We start from the raw sequence: 18,642 nt of genomic DNA, 5'->3' as shown, positions 1-18,642 counted from the left end.
TATGACATGCAGGATTTAATGAACGCTAAGCTCGTATTGGCAAAACATATATCTTCTCTTGTTTTTCCAACACCTTTTTCTTATGTTAAACTTCAACAGATATATTTCTGCATATTTATGTTGCTCCACTAATGTTCGACTGTCATCTGCATTCTTCAATAGCAGGGAATGGATGTGCGGTAGCGTCAGGCTTTACCTGCATTGGTCGAAAGCACGATACACAATCAGGCTAGAATATATTACCTACCTAAGTGTATCCCCGGTTCAGCACTTAGATCGCATTTCTGCGGCATGATCTAACTAATACAATGTTCAAATTGCCATTAAAACCAATCACAACAGCAAGGAGAATCAATACAGGTCGAGCGATAGCTGCTGTTTTAACCATCCGTGAAACTTTGGTTATTAACATTGATTTCGAATTATATAAACAACAATACGATAGGAGATGGTGTGGTGAAACAGTTTGATAAAATAAATGAGATTTTTTACAGTAACAACAAATGAATGTTGATGATTCAGAAAACCGTATTAATGGCTTTCCGAAAGTAAAACTCTAATCACGCTCAGGATGATTGCAAAAAATACGACAAAATGTGTCAGAATTTGTTGACCTCAGATACAAAGATTGACTTTAAATCACTCCATAAATAGATGATATAAACTGTAATATATTATATTAAGCTTTATTAACAACGGATAATTAACAACGGATGAAGCTTAATTAAAACAAATAAGGAGTATAACTTAACGAACATAACTAAAATTAAATTATCCAACCTAAACAGTCAAATAGAATATTTTCTGTAGATTGAACCGAAAATATAAGCGCTCTACATGGCGCTGATTAACTTACGTTTAGAGAGAAATCTGCAAAATGAACGGAATCACATTCAGCAGATGAAACAATGCCCACATATATATAAATATCTACGACTTTGCAAAGACAAAACTTATACGCTCCTGGCGATAAAGAGATGTGTAAAATTCACACGACTGAGATATTAGAGCAAGATATAATGCAAAGACCTTTCCAGATTATTAAATAGTGGAGAGCTTCCTCTACAGACCGTAAACTATTTACTTTGCAAGATGAAAAAGAAAGAAATGGTTATGTAAATATTGTGGAAGTTGTAAATATAGAAATAGATGATCTCAGATGCCAAACTGAATAATAAGGACATAATAAAGTACTTTATCAATGAAACAATCACAGATCTGATCAAATGCTTCCTGTCTGCAAAACTCCACTCATTTAGTTAAACAAAGCGAAACAAAACAGATCTGATCTAACCCTTCTTTTCTGCATAGAATCCATCCATGTTGTCTTCTTATATTCCGTTGTTTCTTCTTTGCGGACTCGTTGCATAGCATTTATTAGCTGCAGGAATTATTCTTCTATCAGGTTGATCGTAATAGAAGTGCATAATCTCAAATTACAACTATTGAATGATTTTCAGAGTTATGTTTTAACCAGAATTCTTGACATTTTTCATGACTACGTCATTTAGTAATACAAATATGCCATCAACACCAAAAGTATAATTAAATCTAATTTTTAAACTGCTCTGATATGTTCTGTTGAAGTTTCGAAATGTTTTATCTGAGTGAAATCTTGCCATTTCAAAACTTATTAGTTCCTTTTTCCTTTATTAACCAGTTTTCCATTCCTAACTTAAATAACTAGAGATATAATGCCACATTTTACAGACAAGCATATTGCAGTAAGTAGTTTCAGACGCCTGCAGTTAAAATTACAAAATCAGTGAAAAAGAACTAAATTTGAAAAATGCAACTCCTATGGTGTTCACAGAGAAAGATGAGTTGCATTTTAACGTAACATAAGTTTCATTTGTTTAGTATAAATAGAACCACACAACCTAATATCCATTTGAACCTACTATAGTAGCAAAAACGATCAATAAATTGACTAGAGGAAATAGGGAGGCAAATACTAGACACAAATGAAGCGCGTGAGCAACAGTTTAGAAAAGCACTACCAATGATATCTCGTATGAACATGGGTTAAGAACTCTCAGCTGCAATGTAAAAAGTAAATCATTAAACAAGATAAATGAAGATTAAAGGAGCAATTCAATGCTATGAGTTCGATACATTGAAGACTGATAATAAATGTTTGAAAGGCAGAACGCAACTGTTAGAGACACCGATCCAAAAAAATCTGTATTACAAGATCAGTTGTACACCGTACTTGCAACAGATGTGGTATCACATGACATCCACCAGAAGAGTGTACCAATCTATTACCGTATGGATCGCACTGATCTAAGATAAGAAAGCTGGAAGATGCTACTAATTCCAGGACATACCTGATGTTGCAGAAGAACGGAGCTAGATCCAAACCCTAAGGCACCCACTCATCCTGCATTAGGATGTTAACACGGCTGGGGCTACCGAAAGAAATATCGGGCCAACCACAGGCCGAAGCTGGAACAAGCGATCCTGTTTTTATTCCGAAGTCCCGTGTAAGGTGGAGGTTGGAAATGATGATAACACCTCCCCGCAAACTTTCCCTGAATGTGATTAATATGAACAGACAAGTGCAAACGAGATAAAAGCCAAAAGAGAAAATACAAAAGAGAATACAGCAGCAAAAGAAAATACAACAAATCGTAGGGAAGAATACGACGGCACCAGTTTACGCACTGGACGAACCTAAATGTGAGGACGCCTCTGACTCACAAACATCGGCAGTGACTGTTGTGAGAGAAGGTGAAGATGCTGAGAACTTAAGGCAAGTACAAGATATCCAACGGATCAATGTGACGTGAACAAATCGAATTACCCCAATCTCAGCTCCAGGACACGGAAGAATAGGATAAACTGAAAAATGATGGCTGTGAAACAAAATCACTATTACCAATATATCACACGCCAAGCAAAAAGGAAAACAGAAACAAAAACATACACCAAAGTATACATAAACAAAACAAATATAAAACAAGGACACGAGCATTGAACATGACTCTCCAATTTGATGGCCCACAAACTTCAACGCCAAAAATCCCGCTAAAGCGGAAAAGCGGACATGAAGAGATTTCCAAGTTGTAAACGTTGGTGATATATTTTATATTCACATATTTACAAGTAATACTGAAAGCTTGATAGAGCATATATTTCTACCTGTCAGTACACACATAAGATATATTTTATGAGATGTCTTATACAATGAACTTTATAAGAAATCTTGAAAACGAAATAATGTATCGTTCAAATAATAAAATATATTAGAGGAATTTGGAGTTACAGTGTACTTAGATGCGAACTAATTACTTGGGTGCTATCATGAACGTGGGTCAGGTACGCACGAATGACAACTACACGTGAAAATACGAAAATGTTTCCACTTTCCGAATTATGTATATGAATGTGAGTTATATGGGCTATCTTCTTCATTATGTGTCAAAGTAATTAACGGTCGCACTGTTACACCCAAATTGTACAGTAATTCTAGGCCATTAACAGGTTACAAGTGCAGTTCTTGCGTTGATTGATATAGTGAACATTTATGCGGTATGCATAATGTAGATACGTCGCAGAGGGGTCATATCCTGCATCTATAAACAAACGTTTTTAATGTTAGTGAATTTATTTATGATTTATTTCCTTATTTTGTTGATTTCTTCCGTATTTCCGTATTCTGATATGATTTTCTTATGGCTGTTCAAACGTATATTCTATTCAAGTAACAGGCGCTGTACCCAAATAAAACTTGTCACTTTCATTCGTTTGGAATCACCACACATTCATTTATGATTTCTCTTTATAGTTTTAAAACATGATGATGAGATGAGATTTAAATTCGCTACATAAATATTTGTATCAATGTACTTGATCAATTCCTTTTTTCCTCCCGAAAATATGTACTGGATGTCGTTGAGTGTAACAGGTACACGGTACATTATGGATGATCATGAATATCGAGTAGATGCAGGTCGTGTTAGTTTAGTTACAGAAAAGAACACAAATGATTCATCTTGATTCATGTGGGAAGCAACTTGCACAAATACTAATATCTGAAGCATAGTGTGTGGTTTGGGGTCTTTTTTATAAGTTAAATGTTAGTAATTGCATAGCGAATACTGGATCGTCTATCGCTTTAACATCTTTAAGACGTGGAGAGTCACAGAGAGAAATATAACAAAGAGGGAGACAAAAAATGAGCAGGGGAAGCTGAAATGTGAGTAAGCCTTAATACGTGAATACAGTTTTGAATAACATAGATATGAGTAAATGAAAATGGAAAAAGAAAGAATGACAAAAGTGATAAAATTGGTACCCCAATGTAGCGATAACATTTTAAACTCACTGATATATTTCAGTATCTCATTATACAATATATAATTACAGTGAATATTCTGGTATTAGTGTTATTTACCTTCATATCAGTAATTACAGGAGAAGAAAATCTATTTCATAAAGGTTGTATTTGGCATACGAACAATTAGTATTACTACCTTGAGGTTAGTTATTAGCATTTCACAATGGTTATTACTTGGATTTGCCTATCTTATACCTATTAGATTGTACTAAAATGTCTATGATGCAATTTTAAAATGAAATGACCTTACACAGTTTGGACATGAAACAAAAATGAGTCATAGACTTATTTTAACAATACTGTTCAGTGCTTGTATTGCGCTCGAGATATTAAAATGTAAAATAGCTATCAAACTACCTTCGTTTTAATTTCCTTAGATACATAAGTATGACAGTACGAACGTGGCGGAAGATATTTTATTTTTGCAGCAAGCTAACAAAGGTTATCACTATCCCCAACGACAAGGTCACGTGTGTATTTCTTTGGACTAAATCTTCCGGGTTTATTTACAGGTATTACCCGTATTACAAAGTCGGTATTTTACAATTTTGTGACTCTAGACGCAACGAACACACGAATATGAAGGAATAAACTTTCAGCACCATAGTACCGAACTTGGAAGACAGCAGGTAATGTTTATGGTAAGAAATATAAAAACTGTTTTTTATTATTTTAAGGTCTCATATGACCCCCGTAAGAAAATCTTTCATTCCATTTCTACATATTACTAGAATCGGATTTATGCCAACCAAAATTAGTAAAATGTGGAAAAATGTTGATCATATGGCTCTGTAGCACATTTTCGTGGGGAAATAGTATCGCAAGGGTTTGAACGCAGATGATAAACTAATATCAAGTTAAAGCATTAATATATGTGCATCATGTACAGCAAAATTTCATAATAATAATAAATTGCAGTATGCAGTGTAAGTCATTAAATGCAAGCTCGATACTCGTCCACCCCGAGTTACACTTGAGGGACTCAACTCAATATTCAGTTTAGTTGTAATGAGTGGCGAATTTCGCATTATTTATGTTGTGAATGAGGATCTGGTGGAATATTCATTTGTTTTCTGTAATACACGGTTTCGCTAACATATGAATAACACAGATTTTTCATGTCAGGAGATATTTTTGCCTCAGCATCATAACTTCTGAGTGAGAGTAAAGTTGACACATGTCCTTGAACTTCGGAACGATTTGGTCTCGTGCATATGACTGCACATTATGCAGCGCATTTTGTTGCAATTGTATGTGACCGCATTTGTTAAATTTTCCAGAGTTACCGTAGCACTTACCACAGTGTTCGTTCGACTGTTACCTATCCATACCATGCTTTTAGAATACACTTTTCAAACTATTGAAACATTTGATTTGGCATCAACGCTGTAAAATGATATGTTAACAGTTTCGTGCAACGGAGTGGAATGTAACCATGACCAAGATACGTTCATGACTTTCATGGATTCGTGTTTGAGCAGGGATTTGATATCCATGAATCTAGGTTTGTTCATATCACCATGGCATATTTCCCTTCTATATCCTCTCTTATCAAGCTGCCGTTTGAACTCACCAAGATTGATTCTCTCTCTCTCTCCCTCTCTCTCTCTCTCTCTCTCTCTCTCTCTCTCTCTCTGATCTTAAAAATTTGATTTTAATATCAGAGAAAACTTTAGGGAAAGAAGGTTATTGAGATATTGCAGTGTGTGAATCTGCGTACCTTTTTCAAGTTACTTCAAGGTCTCACCTTTAATGTTTATGCAGGAGTTCATTACGTTCCTTACCTACCTGCAGTATAATTATAGTATGCCCTTCTTCAAAGAATTAATGAAGATTAAATGTGTGTAATCGGGGAGCTAAATCCCGGAAGTGGAAACACACAGAATGTACTCATGAAATTTTCCTGAGGCAAATATTATTTCTTCTTATGGATTCGCTTTTAAATATATTATTATATGGTTATGAAGATTGAATCTCTATAGCTCTTAACATTTTTGCAGCACGCAAAGTTTGCAATTTGCAGTCAAAACTCTTAGTATTATCTCTGACTCAAGCTTCAAGATTTCAGTCTGAATGGTGCTAGTGGATTCAAAGAATTACTTATACACATATTTGCATACGCTGATACTTATGAAATGACAGTATATAATTACCTGTTTACTTCGTCAAAGACAAGTGAATATCGTAAAAACCAAATTGAGAGTAAGTAGTTCATCTTAACTCCGTCATTGATAGAACCGGTTATATGAAGTACCTTATAAGAGAATTGTTGGAAGTAGTTATACATATATTTGCAATGTAACTTCATATTTATGTTTTAGTATCGTTGTTGTCAGATATCAGAGATAGAAATTTAAGACTTTCGTACTATTTTAAGCTCAACGTCCACAAAGCTCGTTGTAAAAAAAATGGGATGTTGTGCCATATGTCCTGAACGACAACCTGACAAATACGCTGTTTCTTATGCGGGGAACGAAGGTAAATAATATTGACAAAACAAGTTTTGCACCATAACTCATTTCTGTTGTCGAAAGCTTACATATATAGGTGGTCAAATATTTTTTTTAAATATTTAAATATTGCAACTGTCAGCACATAAATGAAAACATCGTAATTGTTAACGAAATATGTATGCTTATTTAAAAGCAAAACCATTATTTAATTCATGTATATTTGCTACAGTTAATGCAGCCTATAGGCTCAATGCACTCAGAATGTAATATTGCTTAAATGTTAATCATCAGGGAAATATCCTTGATATGTTAGTAGAAAATAAAGAATATGCCTATATCTATCCGTGTTTCTGTGTATGTCTTCGTCCATCAGACTATTTGCTTAACAGAAAATGAAAAGGTGTCTTTCCTGATTTCGACGAGAACTGTGTTGATACTTTGAGGTGATGTGCTGTGTTAATTCTTTAAAATTAATATGAACGATTTGCTTATCATAACACCAACTGAAGTGTTCTAAGAATGATATTTTCTGTTTTCTTGTTTTGATAAAAAGGGCTCTTTTTTCCAGACTACATAACTGAATCAAACGATGTACATCTTTATGCCATAAGTAACTCCGGACTTAGTGATCACGCAGATGAAATAGCTGTGATTACTCTGAAACACGTGAAAAGAAGAACCGACAGCGGTTTATACAATGGTACGTACGAAAATTATTATGTACAGACTTACTGCAGAAAACGTATTCCTATCCAGCGATCATTATTTGAAGCTAGTGTGCATTGCAGTGGAAACATATGTTCTCCTATGATCATTGAGCACCACATAGATACAAACCTTTCCATTCAACTATAATCATTCTTTATTTCCAGAATGTATACTTACATCAAATACTACGCAACTAAATGAAGGAAACTCCGGAGATGTAGCCAGCATAAATGAAATCGAGACGGCTGACCCCATTAAAAGAACTGACACCAACAAACGTTGCAGAAGAACTGACACCGATAGCGGTTACAGAAGTGGTAGGCATGAACATTTATCCAGCAACTTCATCGAAAAAAATAACATATGATCTACTGAAGATGAAATTAGTATGCATTGCGTTGGGAAAAATATATCTTTCTTTGAACATTGACTCCCCCATGAAAAGGAATTCATGTTTACAATTAGCATGAGCTTCCTCTTATTTTTATCTTATTATTTATAACTTAATTTCTATATGTATATTTCACTGTGCAATATTATAAAGAATCTTCTAAATCAACCTATTTTAGATAAATAAATATCTTGATGCATTCTTATTTGTCCGGGAATATTTCGTACACTATAAACTATAGTTTTTGCATAAATCCCTGTCAGTTTGTACCAACTACCGATTTCAGTAACGAAAATATTTGATGTATAAAAAATAAAGAGAACTTATTGCATTTATTGATTTCTGATTTCTAATCTGAATCTAACCAGGGTGGACCTAACACTGTCATTGTCTCTTTGTTTCATGCTTAAGGGAGTTTCCATACTAACATGCATATTGCATAACCTATGGGCGATTCAATTTTCCTCTGATAACTGAGTGACGTAGTTCTTCCTATTCGGTAACTACTGCATAATTCTGAAATTACTATATGATGGATAATTGATAGTTATTTCCCTTTGAAAACATTTACATATAAGTTAGACTGCTTGTTAAATAAACGTGAAAGGCAAATTTATAGTTGTCATTATTTTCCTTTGCTTGCTTTGACATTTTAAATGTCGGAGGCAGACGACCTAGTCTTTGTCTTCTAAGTACATTTAAGACTTTAATGATATTTCTTCTGAGTTTCTTAACTCTCAGGTGCCGAACTACATAGAAAATAACCCTGACAGTTACGATGGGGGAGTAGTGGATCTATCTCCCACTCACCCCCACATCGTTACTGTGAGAATCGGCGTTTAACATTGTAGGACTGTGAGTCGACTTGATAAAATGTTAGTCTTTGAAACCCCCATCCTTTCATTCCCATGTATATATATATATATATATATATATATATATATATATATATATATATATATATATATATATGTGTGTGTGTGTGTGTGTGTGTGTGTGTGTGTGTGTGTGTGTGTGTCTAAATTCATTTGGGACGAGCCGCAACGAAAGTGCTGTGACTCCAATGTTCTTCTTAGCAGAGTTCGAGTTACCCAGCTTTTTCTGTCCAATCTAGTCAAGGAAATAATTATTTATTTTCAAAACATTGCAAAGATTTGTTATTTGATTTTGTCAAGTTAATTTATAAATTTTTTAAAGTAAAATAAAAACCAACCGTTTATGTTTAGTTTTAAAGGCGTGCATAGTTTATGCCTTCATTTCAATGTTTTTATTAGTTTCTGTGCACGTGACTATTTATTGAAGTTGATGTTTGAAAGTAGTTCTCCTTACAGCTTATACAGAAATAAACACAACTGTGTATGATCACATGGCTATGGTCTCACCAATAGAAATCTACCATTCATTTTTCAACTGATGCGACTGTAATGATGTGAAGTTGCGCATCCGAGATTTCACTTTAAATGAAATTCTCGTTAACTGGATATGACCGGCGAGCTGAGTCTTTTTCATTGAAAACCTCCGTTTGGTATGCGACGGCGTTAGGGCTCCCTGGTCATAATCAGGTTTGAAGTTGTAAATCAATGGAACAACTGCCTAGGTTCTCTGCATTTTGTATCTCATTAACGTTTTTCGTTTTTTAAATCAGTTGGTGGGGGTACAAACAAACGAGGATGTATATTCAGACTATAGCACAAATAAAATGAATATACCAATGCCTTTACATTGAAGCGATGATTTGACACGAATTTCAAATAACAAAGGTAATATGATTTTAACAACCGATAGAGTATCCAGTGAGCACGAAGTTATCGAACATCAAACACTAAACTTTGATAAACGTTTCGAGATATCTGATAATCTTTATTGATATTTGACAAACTATATAAAAACTATAGCAAAACATTCCCTCAAACAAATAATTATATATAAGAAATATGCATATTCAATTTTTGTCAATGATATAATCGTATTTGCTTCCTTTGCTCACTGCTTATAAAACAGGTTACTTAGATCGCCTCTCACCAGAACATGAAAAGATGATACAAAGAAATTACCGATTTCTGCTGGAGAATCTAATGGCGAAATGTGTAACTCCTTTACTTGTGCAAGAAAGAATTTTGTCTCCGGATGATGAATTAGAAATTCGAAAAGGGTTGACCGAAAGAGCCAGTGCAGAAGTATTGCTCCAGAAGCTCGTCCATTCCAGGCCTGAGGGTTTTGACACCTTTCTCGAGGCTCTTCGTGCAACCAAACAAGAATTTATTGTTTTTGCATTGGAAATGGGTGTGAAGCCACAAGAAAGTAAGTGGAACGGAAATTATTCAAATTTTGAATATGCATTAAGCCACTAATTGATATATGTAAATGAGCTTCTCGAAACTCACTATTTTTACCCAAGCAAAGAAGCAACAATAAAACATGAATTGATAGTTATTACGATGGACAACTATTCTATTCGATTATATATATATATATATATATATATATATATATATATATATATATATATATATATATATATATATATATATATATATATATATATTCCAACTACGGTTCTTTCGTTTTATTGTGGCAGCAAACGTTTTGAATTAATACAAACCAATATTTATTAAAACGTATGTTTTAAACGCCATACTTATACTTCGTTTTGATTGTGTTGTCTTAAACCGGGCCTCAATCTTAGATTAACTTAATACCAAGAAGAATAGTGTGTGAACCTTCATTTCTGAGAATTGAATATTGGTCTCAAATTCATCGCTTGAAGTAAAAAAATTGTGTCGATCGTCATGGCCATAAAAATATACATAAATGGTCTAAATGGTTTTGTGGAAAGTGGAAAATGACTAATGACACATTTCTAAATATTCCTTTGTTTAAATATGCCAAAGATTAATCATATCGTTACAGATAGTTATATTATACTAGAAATGAAACTTTTGTATGTACTTAATGTCTGCCAGTATAAAAGCAATTAAAATAAAACTGAAGTAACGGCTAATTCATAACATTTTAAGCATTTAAACAATAACTTTGCATAATTTTTGAAACCTTGGTAGTATCTTATTCCTCACATGAAGAGGTACCATAACGTGGATTTAGACATATGATTAATATTCATTTATAGCATGATGTAAAACTTGTTTGAATAAGACCAACAAATTCTTCTGATATTTCAGAACTTCCTGAAGATTGGACTATCGAAGATAAAGCAAGCATTGAACGAATGATAAAGCGGGAGGAATCGTACATCTTGGATCAACTTCACCCAGACAAAATCCTAGGATTTTTTGTGGAAAAAGAAATATTTAGTATAGAGAGCATTGCAGACCTGACATTGAAGTCCAGACAAAAGAAAGCTAAGCTCGTGCTAGATAGAATCTTGCAAAACTTGCCTTATGCTTTTAACCTCTTGCTGTACGCCTTGAAGCAAACAGGGTCAGATCAATTGGCCAGTTGCCTAAGTGACCTGGTTTCAAGAAAAAGAAACGTTTCTATGCTCGGTAGTATTTAAATTTCAATGAAAAATATTGACGGAGATTTTTTAAATAAGATAAAAGGGAACTTGTAAACATTTGACCTTGGAAATTGGGCACACTAAAAATACCCTGTCTTAGCTTTTGGTTTGGCTTTGGTTATGACCCGTATATTTATTGACAAAAATACATGTAATTGAATTGGGTTACGATCTTAAGCGTTTTTTGCAGACCTAAAGTATTATTAAATAGAAATAACTCTCGCTATAAAAACATATATTACTCAAATGTTTAATGTTGTCCTTATTTAGTGTCGCTTGCAATGGTGTATTATAGAGTTAACATTATTCGGACTACTTTTATGAAAATTAAAATGTTCCAGTTTCATCGGAAACCTAGCTAAAATTAAGTTAAAGGTATGTAGATTTGGGAGTATGTTCGATGATTCGAATTGATTCGATGGATTTTAAAGTCAAGTATCATACGCATAGTTTCCGAAAATGTTGTGTGTATCATAGATTTCATATTGATTTCCTTAAAACTGTACTCTGTAACTGTGAAAGAGAGAGAGAGAGTGTGTGTTTGTGAGTGTGTTTATGTATGTGTATGTGTGTCGTTTAAAAGAGTGTTAAATGCATTTTGGATGTCATATTTTAAACATTTTTCTTTTTTCAGATGGGAATTCAATCTCGAAACACAAAGGATGTCTCGGATGTAATTATTTTTATTTTATGTACCACACGATATTCTACGTACATATATCTTTCCTACATTTTCATCTCAGAAGCATATCTTAAATGTCAGTTTGATAGTATGTTTTGGTTCTTCTAACTGCGCCGACCAACAAACTAAGTATGACTTAAATTTGTTAGGTACTTAAATTTGTCCGAAAGCGTGTTCGTAATTTGATGCGCCAATTTGGGGTTCTAGTGCAAGTTTTCCAGAGTTTACTCCACAAAACGTAGGACAAAATTCTTTTCTTCATTAAACAGTCGTTTTTCCTGTAAAAGATAAAATAAGAATGAATCCAATGTTTAGTTGTAAATTCTTTACCAACAAGCTGGTGATTAGTTAATGCAATATGACTAATTTTTTACTTGAATATCGTTCCTTTATTTAAAACGCTTGTGAATTTATGTTGCTCGATAAATAAAAATTAAATTCAAAACACTGTTGTCACTGTCTGGCTGCTGGTCAACAAGTATGTATCATATGTATTCTACAAGATAATGTATGTCATACTTAGGTTCTTGAGAAGGTCTTTATCAACTTTTCAGTCAGAATATATGAAGTTTATGAATTTTCCAACTTATCTGAATTCGCAAAAAACTATATTATATTAACACCATACATATAAAGAAACATTTATTTTATGTCAGATACCCCATATATTATAGAAATTTTGTATTATTGACGATCGAATTTTAGTGGTACGCACTAGGAGCTAAAGTAATTAGTAATAGACCATATTTTAAAATTTTAGTACCTTTACCAATAAAACATTTAAATAAGTTTGTTGACAAACCTCTCGTATGTTAACACCTTTTGCAATCTACACAAAGATTCCTGAAATGTCCGCAAAAAAGAAAAACAAAAGACTTTTTATAGTTTTACCTCGTTCATTTGTCTTTTCTGTTGAATCTTTCCAAATCGATCATAAAAATAAAATCCAACAAATATTTAACTATAAAACCAAATATGTTCCACCTACAAACTGGTTGATGTTATTAGAGAGGGAAATAAGCAAACAGCAATTAGTTATCAGTCAATGAGAATCATTTGAGATATATTACATGCATCAATACTTTTACATGGTCTGTAGTTAGTATGTAAAATAATTATGTATTCTAGACCAGAGCAAGCGTTTTAGGGTTACTTTCTCCCTTACTAACATATTTGAAATACATGAAACTCGACATTGTACATATTGTTCCAGGTGAATCAAACGTAAAGATCCAGATAAAGGCAACACTCTGTAGTGGAGAAGACATGCAACCTCTCACTGAGGCAGAGAATCATCTTGTTAAGCGAATAAATACAGAAGAATGGGAAAATGTGCGAAAAACCTTTTTCAAGGAGACGGAATCAGTGTTGAAGGAAGCAACATTTGGCAGTTTAATTATTCATATTACCCCTTGCTCAAAGAGAGCATATGACAAACTTTTGAAGTTTTGTCAAAACGGCAGTTTTGAAAAACTGCTGAAAAATCTTCTGAGCGACGAAAAGGCAAAGCAGCTTCTTCCCCAAGGACCTTTTACCGTCAAAATAGAGTTACTTGCAATCGGTGTTGTAGAAGAAGTTGAAAGAAGTGAAGGTAATATTGACTGTTTAGTAATGATCAGACTGGAATGAGATCAAATATACTAAGTGATAATGTAGATTATATGGTGACAATACCTTACATCTTCCAAAAAAAAAGTTAAAAAATGTCAAATAACTGTCGCAAAAATACGTTCTTGTAATGAATTTTTATATATGTATATATTTTTGGTGGCAGTATTTGCAAAAAATTTGACTAATTTCAACTTTTAAATAAAGTTCGAGTCGACATAAATTGGTTATACGTTCCAGTAATAGACTATATTAACTTTTGCTTCTTTGGCATGATATTGCTACTCACTGATCATTCTACAGAGATTAACTGACAACGAAACACCATGCTGTTCTATAAATGGAGACACATAAACTAGTAGGACTGCCAATATTCCCCGAACGATAATGCTTATGTGCTGAAGCTTTCATCCCCAATAGTTTGTTCTTCACAAGCAGACGAAAGTACGTTTGTTATGTTTTTATTCTCAGCAAACTTTGTGTTATCGGCTACATTTCTGGAACGAACGGTGAATACATATATTGATGCACACTATTGTTTTAGATGTTTCCAATATATTTTGTTTTGTTATCGGGAGAGGTGCCTACAATCCATATCTCTTAGAAAGGTGCCTATAATCCATATCTCTGCAAACATAATAATATCCATTATTATCGAAAACTGTTCAAATATAATCCGATAATATTGAAATATAACCCATTCACACTCTAATGTACTCTTGTTCTTAATTTACCTTTACAGTTGCTAAGTTCCGTGACAGGATTATTGAGGAATTTGACACAGTCGTGGATGAAATAGATCCAATGGATTTTAAGAAGGTTTTTGTAGATCGTCAACTTTTGTCTGAAGACTACTTCCACCAGCTTGGCCGATCGCTTGTTCAAAGTAGATCAGCAAGTGCAACAGACTTTGTTGAAAACGTTTTGGAGCTTGGAGAAGAACCAATATTAGCTTTTATGGAAACGATTGAAAAGAACGGTCTAGAATATTTGCTAGGTGTATTGAAGAAAGATTCAACGAAGGTTGCTGATGCCCATGGTAAGTACTGTTATTTTGAATTGTTTTAGGATTTGAAGCATTTTACTAAATATTAAATCTTAATGTTATAACACCATCTTCGGCTTATATTTATTTATTTATTAATTTATTTTTTATTTTGCGATTTGATACTAAAGATGAAGAGTTTAGATATACAACACTGTTTTTCAAAGTTTAAATTGTTGGGGTATTTTTGCCACCGCTTGTATTATTTTTTTCAGCTTGTGATCACTATCTTTATAAACTATTTCTTCTATTTTTCTGTTTCTCTGCTGTAATCACTTGCTAAAAGGTAGATATTATAGACTCATTACGGATAACTAGAATTTATTAATTTTAGAGCAAAGGACAAATAACATTGGAGTCGATACAATAAAATACTAGAAACAGCGACGTATTGAATTCAAGGTAACTGGAATTGATGACATGGTAATTGAGGTCGTTCAAAGAAAAATACATAGTTTCTAATAGGTAAATCGAACTTGGCTATGATAAAATATAGTCAAAATTAAAAAGGGATATGAAAAATTGTTTGTAATACATAACGAGCAAAAAGTACGAGCAGATCTAAATTAATAATATATAGTTTAGAAAAGCTAACATAGGACTAAAACAATTTACCATCACTCGGTTCCTCCAGACATCGCAGCTTGATTTTAATAGTTATAAAGCAAAGCTTACTAAATACTTTAGAAAGTGATCCCACTTCCCGAAATACGATCAAATGTATATAAAATAACATATATGACAAAATGGGCCAAATTCTATAAGGGCAAGTCAATTCATGTTATGTTCATAATGTACGCCTTCCACATATGATATCATATTGCAAACGCATTTGCATTGCCATCGATATGGATAAAATGTAGTTAGAAAATCTCGAAATATAAAAATTACGAGAGTCAGACTTGTTCTCAGAACATTTGGAGAGTGTTGTTCCTTATATTCCAAAATATATCAGAGAGAACACTATAGTGTTTATCGTTCCCTATATACCCGGTATCATTGGACATTGTTCTTTTTATTTCAGATAATGATCAGTTAATTGCTACGTTGCAGGTAAAAGATCTCAAACCCACTAATTTGGATGCAATTATTTTCCCCGACTCGCGTTTCCATATTACCATACAGGATTCCATCGGTAATACTTTATTTTTCTGTGTCAGTTTATCTTAGTATTTTCAGCCGATTCTAAAGATCCATATATCTATATATATATATATATATATATATATATATATATATATATATATATATATATATATATATATATATATATGTGTGTGTGTGTGTGTGTGTGTGTGTGTGTGTGTGTGTGTGCGTGCGTACGTGTGTGTGTGTGTATCATTTATAATTATTTCAAGTAAATGTATCTTGCATTTGTAACTGGCCATCAAGTGCATTTAGATGTTTGAATTCCGTTGTCTGGCGAGTGAATTCTTGTGTAACATTGCAACATTACGTTCAAGCTTGTCCCATTCTTTGCTGGGAATGAGCGCATTGCTGTTTTGCTTTTACTATACGACAGATCCCATTACCAAGATATCTATTCAGAGCCTGCTTAGAACAAATTATAATTCTATAACATATTAATCATACAATTTTCCTTCCATATTTTATAATTCTACTGAAATGCTTTCAAATTATTCAGATTTGCATACAACACCTCAAACCAATTCGGCTAAAAGTCTGAACACGCCAGGAGCAAAGATGTTTACAGTAACGGAAGTTGGCCATCCAAGGAATAGAACTTCTGACACATATGGAACGGAAGAAATAATTATCTCTAAGTTTATTGGGCGAGAAAACGACATCGCAAGAAAGACTGTGGGTTTTCGAGGTTCCATTATTTCACATTATACTAGTAGATTTAGTTCGGGCTTTTCAGAAGATGCCCAGTTTTCACAGTGGTCAGAAGCTGATCCAGCTGTGGATTTAGAGAGCGATCGGACAAGTTAAGGAACCAGTTTACATGACTGCGCTATGTCTAGACTTTCTTTTCTTTTCCCATTAAAAGGCCAACAAAACGTTGTTCATTAGACACATCCAAAGCAACATGACATTCTCATTATTGGTTCTTGCACTGCTGATTAAAGTTTGAAACCTGCAAACAACTCACGAATTTCATGGTTTCTCAAATGTTAATGACCGACCCAAAAACAAGTTATACACCTTGATAGTATTTTTGGCACCTCTGTACGTACTGTGTACACTAAAGACGTTTCTCAGCACGTTTTTGATGAAAATTGTAAATCTAATCAAGTACTACATTTCTGCGAAATTATTTGAAAGTTCACATATATGTGTTTTTGACGATTGTGTTCTCATTCGGAGAAGTAATGAAGAAGCTAATCCCACCGTCTCTGTATCTCAGACAAATTAGCAAACACACACACACACACACACACATACACAGATATATATATATATATATATATATATATATATATATATATATATATATATATATATATATATATATATATATATATATATATATATATATTCTCTTCGATGATTCAGTCAGTTAGTTTTTATTGGTAGGTTATGATGGGAGGTATTGTGAAATAGAGCGGTGTGAATGTACATAATGTGAAGAAAAAACAATTTATTCAGAATTCCTTTTTCATATCTGTTTTTTTTTTTTTGTATTTTCAGTCTGCATATGTATTTAATGTTATGTTTAGAATAATTTGAGAATTAGTAGTTTTGGACTTAAAAATATTATTTAGGATAATGTTTGATTTAGTTCACACCACTGTAAATTCCTCTTAACGTTTTGTTTTAATAACTTCGAAAATTAAATTATTTGTTCAATTGTACAGAACTTGCTGGCATTGCTTTTCTATATTACTTCGTTTATGGCCATTTATTAGTGCAAATGGATATTCGGATAAATTCATGTGGACACTGGTGCATTTAACAAGAGAAACTTTAAATGTGAAATTTTATGAAGATTATTTTTTGAAAGCAGCAAAATGACAGAATGTTTAAAACAAGGAATGTTCTCGCTGGTTCATAGGAAGCCGAATGTAGAAATATTCTCCACCATAAATCATCAATGCCGAAAGGTTTTAGTGGACCAACATGCATCCAACAACAGGTCAACGAAATAGTGAATCGGTTGGAAACAGCGCGTTCAATTTGCGCGAGCAAGAACTCGTCAGAAGTCATTAATGAATTTGCATCGATTTTTCTGCAGTTGCTCCCCAACGACATCATGAACTCGGAAAACTATCAATCATTGATTCCTTAACTTGGTGAAGACGTTAATGATGCATACAACACCGATTACGTATTCTGAGGCAAATGAAACCCTTAATGCTTTTAACATAAAATTATGCGTTCCTAACACAACCGCGAGAGTTACCCCAATTATTACGATCTCGTCAACGAAACCAGAATTCTACGACAGTCATCGCCTAGAAAGACCACCCACTCGAGAGCAAGTTAACATCGCTGTATGGGTATTACACTTTATCGATATTCGATAGCGGCAGTTAAAATGTCTACCCGCTAATTACTGTTTTATTCTTAGTTAGTCGTTGGTACAACTTGGCATATTGCTAAGGCTCCCACTGCCGAATAACATCTGCTAGATCAAAGAAAGAAATCCGGCGGAGAATTTCATTGTCGGCTGGCGAAGACTCTACAATTCATATCAACGAAGACGAACTCATTCTCAGCTCTTCCTTATTCATTGAATCATCATTGAATAGCATGGTACTCGCTGAGAACGGTTCTTGCTTGGCCTGAATATATTATTGAATGGTATGCGTAAAACTCAAAACATCCGGATACGATATCTCATTAGACATTGTTAGGAAAGAATTGCATGAGCGATTCGGGTTATTCCGACCTGTGACGTTATCTGTGGTAGATACGAAAACGTAGTATTCATA

At 33.5% G+C, this 18,642-nt stretch overlaps 1 protein-coding gene across 1 annotated transcript; it reads left to right on the top strand.

Annotated features, from left to right (window-relative positions):
• Positions 1–4,852: 4,852 nt before the first annotated feature.
• On the top strand, positions 4,853–17,127 carry LOC149790000 (uncharacterized). Its single transcript, XM_089973159.1, has 10 exons — positions 4,853–4,971; positions 6,720–6,820; positions 7,364–7,495; positions 7,668–7,820; positions 9,896–10,195; positions 11,074–11,397; positions 13,307–13,684; positions 14,444–14,740; positions 15,771–15,881; positions 16,392–17,127. Exons 2-10 carry the CDS (start codon positions 6,751–6,753, stop codon positions 16,697–16,699), a joined length of 2,073 nt encoding a protein of 690 aa, XP_089829285.1. The 5' UTR covers positions 4,853–4,971; positions 6,720–6,750; the 3' UTR covers positions 16,700–17,127.
• The last annotated feature ends 1,515 nt before the right edge of the window (positions 17,128–18,642 follow it).

This window comes from Sinohyriopsis cumingii, chromosome 10 (assembly GCF_028554795.1).
Source record: "Sinohyriopsis cumingii isolate HCF-2022 chromosome 10, ASM2855479v2, whole genome shotgun sequence".
NCBI classification, from domain to species: domain Eukaryota; kingdom Metazoa; phylum Mollusca; class Bivalvia; order Unionida; family Unionidae; genus Sinohyriopsis; species Sinohyriopsis cumingii.
Note: the sequence above shows the minus strand (reverse complement) of the source record. Positions and strands in the feature narration are given on the sequence as shown.

Excerpts from the sequence above, each read along its gene's own strand:
- LOC149790000 (XM_089973159.1), top strand. The coding sequence starts at position 6,751 with ATGGGATGTTGTGCCATATGTCCTGAACGACAACCTGACAAATACGCT. Across the intron at positions 6,821-7,363 it reads TTCTTATGCGGGGAACGAAG|ACTACATAACTGAATCAAAC; the intron begins GTAAATAATATT and ends TCTTTTTTCCAG. Across the intron at positions 15,882-16,391 it reads TACCATACAGGATTCCATCG|ATTTGCATACAACACCTCAA; the intron begins GTAATACTTTAT and ends CAAATTATTCAG.